The sequence below is a fragment of the Triticum aestivum genome, chromosome 5B (genome assembly GCF_018294505.1).
Source record: "Triticum aestivum cultivar Chinese Spring chromosome 5B, IWGSC CS RefSeq v2.1, whole genome shotgun sequence".
NCBI lineage: Eukaryota > Viridiplantae > Streptophyta > Magnoliopsida > Poales > Poaceae > Triticum > Triticum aestivum.
The window spans coordinates 514071167-514087019 of NC_057807.1; the positions used below are offsets into that span (position 1 = coordinate 514071167).

Here is a 15853-nt window from a genome sequence, read left to right on the forward strand (position 1 = left end):
AGGGGGAAGCCTGAGGCCCATTTCGGTTGACTTCGGGACTTCGGGACCCTTCTTGGCTGTCCCAAAGGCCGAAACCCTCGACAAGTGCGGCGGCCACTGACCACCGGCGCTTTCCCCTCCGGCGATTGCCTGCCCGCCGTCGGCGCTCTCGGTAAGACCAACTCCTCCGTCTCCTCGGCACGCAATCCCATCTGAATTCATGGTCAATTTGGCTCCCTCGCTTGCTCACGGCGTCCATTTACCGCAGCGATGTCGCCCTCGAGGCCGCGCCCCGCCGCCTCCAGCTCCGGCGACCTGCCCGCGGACGCGCTGTACGAGGTCCTCCTCCGCATCCCGGCCAAGGAGCTCTGCCGCCTCCGCGCCGTCTGCCCCGCCTGGCGCGCCCTCACCTCCGACCCGCTCTTCGCCGCGGCGCACAAGTCCCGCCACCACACGGCGCCCCCGCTCCTCGCCATGGGCTACCGCGACGACAGTGGGGTCAGCGGCGTTGCGATTTCGGATCTGTCGGGCAACGTCGTGAAGCGGACTCCAGGCAACGAGTATGAACTTGTTTTCGTGAATGAGTCGGGTGATGCCATTGGCCGGTTCACAAGCAAGGACGATAGCATCTGTGTTGTGCGCACGCGGCTGGACCTCGTCTGTTTCAACAGGAATGCCCTCTGTGGGTTCTTCTGGGTGCTGAACCCAGCCACTGGAGCTACCATCGACTTGCCAATGGGCTTCTCTGAGGAAATTGCGCATGAGCTAGAGGTGAAGGGAATAAAGGAATGTAGCTGCCGACGTGAGTTGTGTGCTTTTGGGCAGGTCTCCTCTAGCAGGGAGTACAAGGTGCTCCGCATCTCTAGAGTTGATGACCGGAAGGTATGTGAGGTTATCACCTTTGATGACACCAACCATGGATGCTGGAGGAGAAAGCAGGACCCTCCGTCCCATATCTGTACCAGTCACAGGATGAGATATGCGGTCGTCGATGGGGTGGTGTACTTCCTGATGGAATTTTGCTACTCTAATTATGAAACTGGAGTTATTACCATTGAACCTGGTAGCGTAGCTTCTTTCAACCTCGACACAGAGGAGTGGATGGGTGTTCTACGTGGTCCAGAACAGCTGGAGAGGTTTTTGCAAGAGAACGGGGGATACACTTACTCGGGACTTGAACACGAGTTATCATTGACTGAGTTGAAAGGCTGCTTAGTTGTGGTTCATAATATTTACAAAGTATCTATGGACTTGTGGTTTTTGACAGACTTTGAGAACGGTATTTGGGTCAAGAAATACAGCTTGCCTTCACATGTTGCTAGGCTTTTTTGGTATCCTTTTCTCATGTTAGATGATGGGAGAATTTTCTTCAGTGGGATGGATTGTCTGGAAGGTATATTAAGTGGTGGAGAGAAAGGAGAGGGATTTCTGCAATGTTATGATCCAAGGAATGGCACATGTACTGATGAACTAAAACTGAGAGATCCCCGATCAATCGGCATTTACACAGGAAGCCTGCTGAGTTTATAGAGTAGCTGTTGCTAATGAGGTGAATAATTCATCGTACTGGCCGTTTACCTTATGTTGTAATGTGAACAATTAGTGAGACAGTGGACTGATGCATGCATTGATGAAAAAGTACTTTTGTGCCTTTCAATTAAAGTATATTATCATAATCTTTGATAACATTTTGCATGAGAAGATTTGCAGCTTTTGGTTCGTTCCATTTTGTATGGCAATTTCAGGAGTTTGGTCAATAAGTTGCTACTATATGCTATAGTCAGTTCGTAATAAGCAAGCTTTGGGATGTGGTCTTTCAAAATATAATACACTGCTCCTAGTGCAACATATGAGTACATGAATGCATAATTTGTTCCTTTCTTCAAACAGATAAGGATTTGCTAGGTAAACAGTAACATGTTCCATGAAAGTGATCTTTACTCTTTGATGCTTGTCTCGCATTTATGTTGTCTTTGACTGTTCAATACTACCTGGTGTACGTTGGTGTCATACCGAGTCACATCTTTTCTTTCAATGTTATTTTTCTGTCTTCAGGCTGTTCTCTTTTGTCAGAATTCTTTTACTCAATTTTGTGCTTGTAGCCGGCTCCAGTTGTGAAGGGATATTTTTTTTGTTTGCGAACTCATGATGAATCTGTTTGCTGCTCTTAGCTAGGAAATCCAGGACACTGTGGCTCATATCACGAAGTTCATGTAATCTCTAGCTGTGGTAATTTACGGGTTCTCTTCTCCACTACGCTTCCATGTAAAATGCAGAGGATGGCAGGGAGCTTTTCCGTGACAACTAGAAACTATGAACCCAACTCTGAAGATCAATGCTTATTGCACAAAGAGCGTGCTTATTGTCTGTTTTGTTTTTGCGCTGGGCGCTAGTTGGATAATTGGATTTTTGCTGATTTTGGTCTTGTGACTGGTCTTTTGAGTGTGTTTGGTCTTCCAGTTTTAGATCTGCTTGCATCTGCATTTATGTGGATGCCTTTTAGAAATGATCTCTTGTCTTTTTCTGGATGAACTCGGAAACATATTCAGTACCAAAGAAACGTGGAAAATTTCTGAGTACCAGTCAGTTGGTTTTGGTATACTAGTAACCATGCACGTACAAGGCTTCTCACATAAAATTTATCTTTAACATCCAAAGGATTTCATGCCTAGTATAATTCTTTCAGTGAACATGCAAAACTCTAATGAAGCTTTTAGTGCCTAAAATCATCAATCAACTTCTAAAATACCTGCTTTAGAGCATGTATCTGTGCTTATGTGGATGACTTGTAGAACATGTTCTCTATCTTGTATTTTTTGGATGAAACTCGGAACATATATTCAGTACTGAAGAAGCATGGAAAATTTCTAAGAGCCAGTTTACTTTTGGTTAATCCAGTGTAGCATCGATTAACTTCTAAAAAACATGCTTTATCTTGCATCCAGGGGCGGTGCAAGGCCCCAGGGCCTCAGCTTGGGGTGTGACTGCTCACTCAATTCTTTGTGTGTAGCCACTGTTCATTATTGTAGATATTGTTACTGATTGCATGTGCAACGCATACTCCTTCAAAATAAAACTTTGGCCGAATTGGTGGCCTCCCGTTTAATGGAGGCCGAAAATCCTTGCGTCTTATTGGGACGTCGCATGTAGATTGTAGCCCATTGATACTAATCAAATGTATAATGGTTGGTACAATGTCAAGGGTATCTGTAAAGGTGAATGACGATGAACATGTATGATAATCCATGGCTTTTGTGAAGTTCATAAGTAACTTCAGCTTCCCAGACATGCTACACCATTTCTTTGTCTTCCATTCCCCGGTTAGACAAAAGTTGTTGACCTCATATGTATAGGCTTGAGGTTGATCCAAATCACCTGATGAATGCAAAATGCCCACGCGTATGATATTCTGATCTTGACAACAACATCAATGCTACCTCGCAAGTCATCTAATATCTTCATATTCACTACGCTCCATCATACCCTTTGGATCAGAATTATATAAAAGTAAAAAATATTAACATCTTAACCCCAGAATCTTAACATGTTGATCCAAAACCAAGCTTTTGCAATGCACTAATATTTTTGTGACAGTTTTCAAGGAAAACATTCTGAGCAAGAATAGACAAAAAAAAATACAAAAAATAGAGAAACAATGACCTAATATTTAAAAAGAAAAAGATGGAAGCAACAATATTGCGACATCATCTTGATAAGTAGCAAAGAATAGATGAAGAAGAGATGGGGGCGTCGGCAACCGAGGCCGCATAATGCCATGAATCTGGCTTGGAAGCGCTGGCATACAAGGTGCCACCACTCTAAATTTGTCCTTCCACCTCATAGCCCTCAACAGGTACTTGGGGGAAGAGGACAGAGTCAGAGAGAAGCAATGGATATGGATCCAAATGCTTCTTTATTGGCTAGGGAGAAGTAAAGAAAGAGTAGACATAGCATACACATAGACGTGCTCACTTTCACCCCACTCCCGTCAACATGGTCGAAGGAGGAGTGAAGCCGAAATCCACCGCATGTCGCCAACCTCGCTCAGAGCCAGTCTATGGAAAGAGGGGCAGAAGGGAGATAGAAGCTTCTAAACGGGTCTGGAGTACAAAACCCCATGATGTGTTCCAGACCTGTAGGAGAGGGTAGGGGCGGTTTGTCCCAGGTCCTTTTTCCACATGCATGTTTTCCATGTGGTTTTACACGGAAACCATGTTTCACGATTTTAGTGTTTTTCTTCTAGTTTCTTCATTTATTTGTTTTTTAATTTCACTTTCATTTTTCATATTTTATTCTCATACTACTAATTCCTTTTTATTCTTATTAGGCCAGTACTAAAAATGTTCATCATGTATTTAAACAATAATTCTCATGTATTTTAAAATTTTATCGTGTATTAAAAAAATATTTATCATGCATTTTAAATTATTTATCGTGTTATTTTTAAAATATTTAATGTGTAGTCCAAACAATCGAAAGGTTATCTTAAAAAATCCTTCATTATTTAAATGTTTGTCATGTATTTAGTGTTCGTCTTGTGTAAATTAATGCTCATAGTATATTTTAAATATATTAACAGTGTAATTCAAAAAAACAGGTTATTTAAAAACTTTTGTCATTTATTTATAATAAATTTTCCGTATATTTTCAACATGTTCATTGTGTATTTAAAAAAAACTATACAAACACTCCTTAGTTTACATGAATATATTTTTTAATATGAACCAAACTACATGAACAATTTTTAAAGTACGTTGACCCTTATTAAAATACATGACTGAATGAAATACTTATCCAATATATTTTATCCCCAATACAGCGGCACTGTAGGTGAGTCCGTGCTCCCGTCCACAATTCCCCAGACCCTCGAGCACTGCGGCGGCCACTAAGAGCATCTCTAGCAGACACTGTATAATGCCGACCCACAAAAGGCGTTTACAGTTCGCTGTAGATCCAATTTTCGGGGCGAATTCGTGTTGCAGATCAATCCCCGTATATGAAACTGTAATTTTTTTATTTAAAAAAAGCATTAGTTGGAGAAACTTGCGACGACATTGATCATACATAGTTCATCATCATACTACATAGATCATATGATACGACTCCGTCATATCTATAATTTTTGATAGTTTCATGCCAATATTATACAACTTTCATATGCTTTTGGCAGCTATTTATATGATTTATTGGACTAACCTATTGATCCAGTGCCCAGTGTCAGTTCCTGTTTTTTGCATGATTTTTGTTTCGTGGAAAATCCATATCAAATGAAGTCCAAACGCGATAAAAATTTACGGAGAATATTTTGGAATATTTATAATTTTTGGGAGGTGGAATCAACGCAAACGGGGACCCACAGTGACCACAACCCACCAGGGCGTGCCGGGAACCCCCTGGCGTGCCCAAGTATCTTGTGCCATCCTTGAAGGTCGGTTGGGGCCCTTCTTCTGTCGCAATAAAGATAATTTATGAAAAAAAATCGTGTAAAAATTTCTGCGCAATCTGAGTTACGAATCTCCGGAAATTTAAGAAACCGTGAAGGGTCAGATCTGAGAAACGCGAAACAGAAGGGAACAGAGAGGGAGATCCAATCTCAGAGGGGCTCCGCCCCTCCGCCGCCATGGAGGCCATGGACCAGAGGGGGAACTCTCCTCCCATCTAGGGGGAGGCCAAGGAAGAAGAAGAAGGAGGGGGTTCTCTCCCCCTCTCCCCCGGTGGCACCGGAACGCCGTCGGGGCTAGGATCGTGACTACGATCTACATCAACAATCTTGCTACCGTCAACACCAACTTTCTCCCTCTCTATGCAGCGGTGTAACACCCCTTCTGCCCGCTGTAATCTCTACTTAAACATGGTGCTCAACTCCATATATTATTTTCCAATGATATTTTGTCCCGTGGGTTAATCGTGATCTTGGTTGGTATGATTGTATATTTTATTTATGGTGCTGTCCTACGGTGCCCTCTGTCTCACGCAAACGTGAGGGGTCCCGCTGTAGGGTGTTGCAATACGTTCATGATTCACTTATGGTGGGTTGCAAGAGTGACATAAGCTTAAACCCGAGTAGGTGGGTTGTTGCGTATGGGATAAAGAGGACTTGATACTTAATGCTATGGTTCGGTTTCACGACCTCAATGATCTTTAGTAGTTGCGGATGCTTGCTAGAGTTCCAATCATAAGTGCGTATGATCCAAGTAGAGAAAGTATGTTAGCTCATGCCTCTCCCTCATATAAAATTACAAGTATGATTACCGGTACTTGTTATCGATTGCCTAGGGACAAAAGACTTTCTTGTTGACAAAAGCTATCCACTTTTATTACCTTGCAATTTATTCGTAGTTTTATTCTCGCAAAGTACTCATAGTTTTATTCTTGCAAAATAGTTCCATACTTGTTTTAGGTAAAGCAAACGGTAAGTGTGCGTAGAGTTGTATCGGTAGTCGATAGAACTTGAGGGAATATTTGTTCTATCGGGTAACGTAGTAATTCAAAAACAATCCTACGATCATGCAAGATCTATCTAGGAGATGCATAGCAATGAGACGGGAGAGTGTGTCCACGTACCCTTGTAGACCGAATGCGGAAGCGTTTAGTAACGCGATTGTTGCCGTCGAACGTCTTCACGATCCAACCGATGCAAGTACTGAACATACGGCACCTCTGTGTTCAGCATACGTTCAGCACGATGACGTCCCTCGTGCTCTTGATGCAGTTGAGGACGAGGGAGAGTTCCGTCAGCACAACGGCATGGCGACGGTGATGATGAAGTTACCGGCGCATGGCTTTGCCTAAGCACTACGGCGTTATGACCGAGGTGTTAAATTGTGGAGGGGGCAACACACATGGCTAAGAGATTGTCTGTTGTGCTTTGGGATGCCCCCTGGCCACGTATGTAAAGGAGGGAGGGAGAGAGGCCGGCGGCCAGGAGGGGTGCGCCAAGGGAGGGAGTCCTACTTGGACTCCTAGTCCAAGTAGGATTCGGCCGCCCTTTTCCTTTCTTCCACCGGAGGGTAAGGAAGGAGGCAGAAGGAGAAGGAAGGAGGGGGCCGCGCCCCCACCCCTTGTCCAATTCGGTTTGGGCAGGGGGGAGGCGCGTGCCACCTCATGGCCCTTCTTTCCGCTCTCCACTAAAGCGCACTAAAGCCCATTAACTTCCCCGGGGTTCCGGTAACCCCTTGGTACTCCGAAAAAATACCCGGATCACTCGGAACCATTCCGATGTCCGAATATAACCTTACAATATATGAATCTTTACCTCTCGACCATTTTGAGACTCCTCGTCATGTCTGTGATCTTATCCAGGACTCCGAACAAATTTCATTTATCAAATCACATAACTCATAATAGAAATTGTCATCGAACGTTAAGCGTGCGGACCCTACGGGTTCGAGAACTATGTAGACATGACCGAGACATATCTCCGGTCAATAACCAATAGCGGAACATGGATGCTCATATTGGCTCCTACATATTCTACGAAGATCTTTATCAGTCAAATCGCACAACAACATACGTTGTTCCCTTTGTCATCGGTATGTTACTTGCCCGAGATTCAATCATCGGTACCATCATACCTAGTTCAATCTCGTTACTGGCAAGTCTCTTTACTCGTTTCGTAATGCTTCATCCCGCAACTAACTCATTAATCACATTGCTTGCAAGGCTTATAGTGATGAACATTACCGAGAGGGCCCAAAGATACCTTTTCGATGCACAGAGTGACAAATCCTAATCTTGATCTATGCCAACCCAACAAACACCTTCGGAGACACCTGTAGAGTATCTTTATACTCACCCAGTTACGTTGTGACGTTTGATAGCACACAAGGTGTTCCTCCGGTATTCGGGAGTTGCATAATCTCATAGTCAAAGGAACATGTATAAGTCATGAAGAAAGCAATAGCAATAAAACTGTAACAATCATAATGCTAAGCTAACCGATGAGTCTTGTCCATCACATCATTCTCTAATGATATGATCCCGTTCATCAAATGACAACACATGTCTATGGTTAGGAAACATGACCATCTTTGATTAACGAGCTAGTCAAGTAGAGACATACTAGGGACATTATGTTTTGTCTATGTATTCACACATGTACTAAGTTTCTGGTTAGTACAATTCTAGCATGAATAATAAACATTTATCATGTATAAGGAAATATAAATAACAACTTTTTTATTGCCTCTAGGGCATATTTCCTTCAGTCTCCCATTTGCACTAGAGTCATTAATCTAGATTACAAAGTAATGATTCTAACACACATGGAGTCTTGATGTTGATCATGTTTTGCTCGTGGAAGAGGCTTAGTCAACGGGTCTGCAACATTCAGATTCGTATGTATCATGCAAATCTCTATGTCTCCCTCCACGACATGATGACGGATGGAATTGAAGCGTATCTTGATGTGTTTGGTTCTCTTGTGAAATCTGGATTCCTTTGCCAAGGCAATTGCACCAGTATTGTCACAAAAGATTTTCATTGGACCCGATGCACTAGGTATAACACCTAGATCGGGTATGAAATTCTTCATCCAGACTCCTTCATTTGCTGCTTCCGAAGCAGCTATGTACTCCGCTTCACACGTAGATCCGCCACGACGCTCTGCTTGGAACTGCACCAACTGACAACTCCATCATTCAATATAAATATGTATACGGATTGCGACTTAGAGTCATCTAGATCAGTGTTAAAACTTGCATCGACGTAACCATTTACAACAAGCTCTTTGTCACCTCCATAAACGAGAAACATATCCTTAGTACTTTTCAGGTATTTCAGGTTGTTCTTGACCGTTGTCCAGTGCTCCACTCCTGGATTACTTTGGTACCTCCCTGCTATACTTATAGCAAGGCACACATCAGGTCTAGTACACAACATTGCATACATGATTGAACCTATGGCTGAAGCATAAGGAATGACTTTTATTTTCTCTCTATCTTCTGAAGTGGTCAGGCATTGAGTCTGACTCAACTTCACACCTTGTAACACAGGCAAGAACCCTTTCTTTGGCTGATCCATTTTGAACTTCTTCAAAACTTTATCAAGGTATGTGCTTTATGAAAGTCCAATTAAGCATCTTGATCATTCTCTATAGATCTTGATGCCCAATATGTAAACAGCTTCACCGAGGTCTTTCATTGAAAAATTCTTATTCAAGTATCCTTTTATGCTATCCAAAAATTTTGTACTATTTCCAATCAACAATATGTCATCCACATATAATATTAGAAATGCTACAGAGCTCTCACTCACTTTCTTGTAAATACAGGCTTCTCTAAAAGTCCATATAAAACCATATGCTTTGATCACATTATCAAAAGCATATATTCTGACTCTGAGAGGCTTGCACCAGTCCATAAATGGATCGCTGGAGCTTGCACACTTTGTTTGAACCCTTTGGATCGACAAAACCTTCTGGTTGCATCATATACAACTCTTCTTTAAGAAATCCATTAAGGAATGCAGTTCTGACATCTATTTGCCAATTTTCATAATCATAAAATGCGACTATTGCTAACATGATTTGGACAGACTTAAGCATCGCTACGGGTGAGAAGGTCTCATCGTAGTCAACTCCTTGAACTTGTTGAAAACCTTTCGTAACAAGTCGAGCTTTGTAGATAGTAACATTACTGTCAGCGTCAGTCTTCTTCTTGAATATCCATTTATTTTCTATGGCTTGCCAATCATCGGGCAAGTCCACCAAAGTCTACAATTTGTTCTCATACATGGATCCCATCTCAGATTTCATGGACTCAAGCCATTTCACGGAATCTGGGCTCATCATCGCTTCCTCATAGTTCGTAGGTTCATCATGGTCTAGTAACATGACTTCCAGAACAGGATTATCGTACCACTCTAGTGTGGACCGTACTCTGGATGACCTACGAGGTTCGGTAGTAACTTTATCTGAAGTTTCATGATCATCATCATTAGCTTCCTCACTAATTGGTGTAGGAATCACTGGAACTGATTTCTGCGATGAACTACTTTCCAATTCGGGAGAAGGTACAATTACCTCATCAAGTTCTACTTTCCTCCCACTTACTTCTTTCCAGAGAAACTCCTTCTCTAGAAATGATCCATTTTTACCAATGAATATTTTGCCTTCAGATTTGTGATAGAAGGTGTACCCAAAAGTTTCCTTTGGGTATTATATGAAGACGCACTTTTCCGATTTGGGTTCGAGCTTATCAGGTTGAAGCTTTTTCACATAAGCATCACAACCCCAAACTTTAAGAAACGACAACTTGGGTTTCTTGCCAAACCACAGTTCATATGGTGTCGTCTCAACGGATTTTGATGCTGCCCTATTTAACGTGAATGCAGTCGTCTCTAAAGCATAACCCCAAAATGATAGCGGTAAATCAGCAAGAGACATCATAGATCGCACCATATCCAATAAAGTACGGTTACGACGTTCGGACACACCATTACGTTGTGGTGTTCCAGGTGGCGTGAGTTGCGAAACTATTCCACATTGTTTCAAATGAAGACCAAACTCTTAGCTCAAATGTTCGCCTCCACGATCAGATTGTAGAAACTTTATTTTCTTGTTTCAATGATTTTCCACTTTACTCTGAAATTCTTTGAACTTTTCAAACATTTCAGACTTATGTTTCATTAAGTAGATATATCCATATTTGCTCAAATCATCTGTGAAGGTCAGAAAATAATGATACCCGCCATGAGCCTCAACACTCATTGGCCCGCATACATCGGTATGTATTATTTCCAATAAGTCAGTAGCTCATTCCATTGTTCCGAAGAACGGAGTTTTAGTCATCTTGCCCATGAGGCATGGTTTGCAAGCACCAAGTGATTCATAATCAAGTGATTCCAAAAGCCCATCAACATGGCGTTTCTACATGCGCTTTACACCAATATGACCTAAACGGCAGTGCCACAAATAAGTTGCACTATAATTATCAACTTTGTATCTTTTGACTTCAATATTATGAACATGTGTATCACCACGATCCAGATTCAACAAAAATAGACCAGTCAACAAGGGTGCATGACCATAAAAGATATTACTCATATAAATAGAACAACCATTATTCTCTAATTTAAATGAATAACTGTCTCGCATCAAACAAGATCCAGATATAATGTTCATGCTCAACGCTGGCACCAAATAACAATTATTCAGGTCTAAAACTAATCCCGAATGTTGATGTAGAGGTAGCGTGCCGACGGTGATCACATCGACCTTGGAACCATTTCTGACGTGCATCATCACCTCATCCTTAGCCAATCTTCATTTAATCCATAGCCCCTGTTTCGAGTTGCAAATATGAGCAACAGAACCAGTATCAAATACCCATGCGCTACTACGAGCATTAGTAAGGTACACATCAATAACATGTAAATCAAATATACCTTTCAGTTTGCCATCCTTCTTATCCGCCAAATAGTTGGGGCAGTTCCACTTCCAGTGACCAGTCCCTTGCAGTAGAAGCACTCAGTTTCAGGCTTAGGTCCAGATTTGGGCTTCTTCCTAGGAGTAGCAACTTGCTTGCTATTCTTCTTGAAGTTCCCCTTCTTCCCTTTGCCCTTTTTCTTGAAACAAGTGGTCTTGTTAACCATCAACACTTGATGCTCCTTCTTGATCTCTACCTCCGCAGCCTTTAGCATTTCGAAGAGCTCGGGAATCGTTTTCGTCATCCCTTGCATATTATAGTTCATCACGAAGCCTTTATAGCTTGGTGGCAGTGATTGAAGAACTCTGTCAATGACACTATCATCAGGAAGATTAACTCCCAGCTGAGTCAAGTGGTTATGGTACCCAGACATTCTGAGTATGTGTTCACTGACAGAACTATTCTCCTCCATTTTGCAGCTATAGAACTTGTTGGAGACTTCATATCTCTCAACTCGGGCATTTGTTTGAAATATTAACTTCAACTCTTGGAACATCTCATATGCTCCATGACATTCAAAATGTCTTTGAAGTCCCGATTCTAAGCCGTAAAGCATGGCAGGCTGAACTATCGAGTAGTCATCAACACACGTCTGCCAGGCATTCACAATGTCTGCAGTTGCTGGCGCAGGTGGTACACCTAGCGGTGCTTCCAGGACGTAATTCTTCTGTGCAGCAACGAGGATAATCCTCAAGTTACGGACCCAGTCCATGTAATTGGTACCATCATTTTTCAACTTAGCTTTCTCTAGGAACGCATTAAAATTCAAGGGAACGGTAGCACGGGCCATTAATCTACAACCACATAGACATGAAAAAACTATCAGGACTAAGTTCATGATAAACTAAAGTTCAATTAATCATATTACTTAAGAACTCCCACTTAGATAGACATCCCTCTAGTCATCTAAATGATCACGTGATCCAAATCAACTAAACCATGTCCGATCATCACGTGAGATGGAGTAGTTTTAAATGGTGAACATCACTATGTTGATAATATCTACTATATGATTCACGTTCGACCTTTCGGTCTCAATGTTCCGAGGCCATATCTGCATATGCTAGGCTTGTCAAGTTTAACCCGAGTATTCTCCACGTGCAAAACTGGCTTGCACCTGTTGTATGTGAACGTAGAGCTTATCACACACGATCATCACGTGGTGTCTCGGCACAATGAACTGTAGCACTGGTGCATACTCTAGGAGAACACTTATACCTTGAAATTTAGTAAGGGATCATCTTATAATGCTACCGCCGTACTAGGCAAAATAAGATGCATAAAAGATAAATATCACATGCAATCAAAATATGTGACAAGATATGGCCATCATCATCTTGTGCCTTTGATCACCATCTCCAAAACACCGTCATGATCTCCATCGTCACTGGCTTGACACCTTGATCTCCATTGTAGCATCATTGTCATCTCACCAACTATTGCCTCTACGACTATCGCTACCGCTTAGTGATAAAGTAAAGCAATTACATGGCGATTGCATTGCATACAATAAAGCGACAACCATATGGCTCCTGCCAGTTGCCGATAACTCTGTTACAAAACATGGTCATCTCATACAATAATTTATATCACATCACAACAAGCCCTACAAAAACAAGTTAGGCATCCTTTACTTTGTTGTTGCAAGTTTTACGTGGCTGCTACGGGCTTCTAGCAAGAACCGTTCTTACCTATGCATCAAAACCACAACGATTTTTCGTCAAGTGTGTTGTTTTAACCTTCAACAAGGACCAGCCGTAGTCAAAGTCGATTCAACTAAAGTTGGAGAAACAAACACCCGCCAGCCACCTATGTGCAAAGCACGTCGTTAGAACCAGTCTCATGACCGCGGTCGTGTAATGTCGGTCCGGGCCACTTCATCCAACAATAACATCGAATCAAAATAAGACGTTGGTGGTAAGCAGTATGACTATTATCGCCCATAATTCTTTGTGTTCTACTCGTGCATATATCATCTATGCATAAAACTGGCTCTGATACCACTGTCGGGTAACGTAGTAATTCAAAAAAAATTCTACGATCATGCAAGATCTATCTAGGAGATGCATAGCAACGAGACAGGAGATTTTGTCCACGTACCCTCATAGACCGAAAGCGGAAGCGTTTAGTAATGCGGTTGATGTAGTCGAACGTCTTCACGATCCAACCGATCCAAGTACCGAACTTACGGCACCTCCGTGCTCAGCACACATTCAGCACGATGACGTCCCTCATGCTCTTGATCCAGTTGAGGACGAGGGAGAGTTCCGTCAGCACGACGGCATGATGACGGTGATGATGAAGTTACCGGCGCAGGGCTTCGCCTAAGCACTACGGCGATATGACCGAGGTGTTAAACTATGGAGGGGGCACCGCACACGGCTAAGAGATTGTCTATTGTGCTTTGGGGTGCCCCCCTGGCCACATATATAAAGGAGGGAGGGAGAGAGGCCGCGGCCAGGAGGGTTGCACCAAGGGGGGAGTCCTACTTGGACTCCTAGTTCAAGTAGGATTCGCCTCCCCCCTTTTCCTTTCTTCCACCGGAGAGAAAGGAAGGAGGGGAGAAGGATAAGTAAGGAGGAGACCGCTGAAGGAAATATGCCCTAGAGGCAATAATAAAGGTATTATTTATTTCCTTATTTTATGATAAATGTTTATTATTCATGCTAGAATTGTATTAACCGGAAACATAATACATGTGTGAATACATAGGCAAACATAGTGTCACTAGTATGCCTCTACTTGACTAGCTCGTTGATCAAAGATGGTTGTGTTTCCTAGCTATAGACATGAGTTGTCATTTGATTAACGGGATCACATCATTAGGAGAATGATGTGATTGACTTGACCCATTCCGTTAGCTTAGCACTTGATCGTTTAGTATGTTGCTATTGCTTTCTTCATGATTTATACATGTTCCTACAACTATGAGATTATGCAACTCCCGTTTACCGGAGGAACACTTTGTGTGCTACCAAACGTCACAACGTAACTGGGTGATTATAAAGGAGCTCTACAGGTGTCTCCGAAGGTACATGTTGGGTTGGCGTATTTCGAGATTAGGATTTGTCACTCCGATTGTTGGAGAGGTATCTCTGAGCCCTCTCAGTAATGCACATCACTATAAGCCTTGCAAGCAATGTGACTAATGAGTTAGTTGCGAGATGATGTATTACATAACGAGTAAAGAGACTTGCCGATAACGAGATTGAACTAGGTATTGAGATACCGACGATCGAATCTCGAGCAAGTAACATACCGATGACAAAGGGAACAACGTATGTTGTTACGCGGTTTGACCGATAAAGATCTTCGTAGAATATGTAGGAGCCAATATGAGCATCCAGGTTCCTCTATTGGTTATTGACCGGAAACGTGTCTCGGTCATGTCTACATAGTTCTCGAACCCGTAGGGTCCACACGCTTAAGGTTTCGATGACAGTTATATTATGAGTTTATGTGTTTTGATGTACCGAAGGAGTTCGGAGTCCCGGATGAGATCGGGGACATGACGAGGAGTCTCGAAATGGTCGAGATGTAAAGATCGATATATTGGATGACTATATTCGGACTTCGAAAAGGTTCCGAGTGATTCGGGTATTTATCGGAGTACTGGAGAGTTACGGGAATTCGCCAAACAGAAGTATTGGGCCTTATTGGGCCATATGGGAAAGAGAGAGGGGCCGCGCGTCCTCCCAAGGCCTAGTCTGAATTGGACTAGGGGGAGGGGCTGCGCCCCCTCCTTCCTTCCCTTCTTTCTTCCCTTTCCTTGACTCCTACTCCTACTACATGGAAGGGGGGAATCCTACTCCCGGTGGGAGTAGGACTCCCCAGGGCGCGCCATAGTTGAGGGCCAGCCCTCCCCCTCTTCTCCTCCTTTATATACAGAGGAGGGGGGCACCCCATAGACACAACAATTGATCTCTTGATCTCTTAGCCGTGTGTGGTGCCCCCCTCCACCATAGTCCTCCTCGATAATATTGTAGCGGTGCTTAGGCGAAGCCCTGCGACGGTAAAACATCAAGATCGTCACCATGTCGTCGTGCTGACGGAACTCTCCCTCGACACTCGGCTGGATCGGAGTTCGAGGTACGTCATCGAGCTGAACGTGTGCTAGAACTCGGAGGTGCCGTAGTTTCGGTGCTTGATCGGTCGGGCCGTGAAGACGTATGACTACATCAACCGCGTTGTTCTAACCTTCCGCTTTCGGTCTACGAGGGTACGTAGACAACACTCTCCCCTCTTGTTGCTATGCATCACCATGATCTTGCGTGTGCGAAGGAATTTTTTTGAAATTACTACGTTCCCCAACAACCGCGCCCTCACCCCTTGTCCAATTCGGTTTGGGTAGGTGGGAGACACACGCCACCTTGTGGCCCTTCTTCCCTCTCTCCACTAAAGCCCACTAAGGCCTATTAACTTCCCTGGGGGTTTCGGTAACCCCTCGG

General features: G+C 43.2%; 1 protein-coding gene across 1 annotated transcript; it reads left to right on the forward strand.

Moving 5' to 3' along the window:
- The first annotated feature begins 249 nt into the window (after positions 1 to 249).
- Positions 250 to 1667, forward strand: LOC123116679 (F-box/kelch-repeat protein At3g23880). Its single transcript, XM_044537608.1, has one exon. It carries the CDS (start codon positions 250 to 252, stop codon positions 1507 to 1509), a length of 1260 nt encoding a protein of 419 aa, XP_044393543.1. The 3' UTR covers positions 1510 to 1667.
- Positions 1668 to 15853: the final 14186 nt, after the last annotated feature.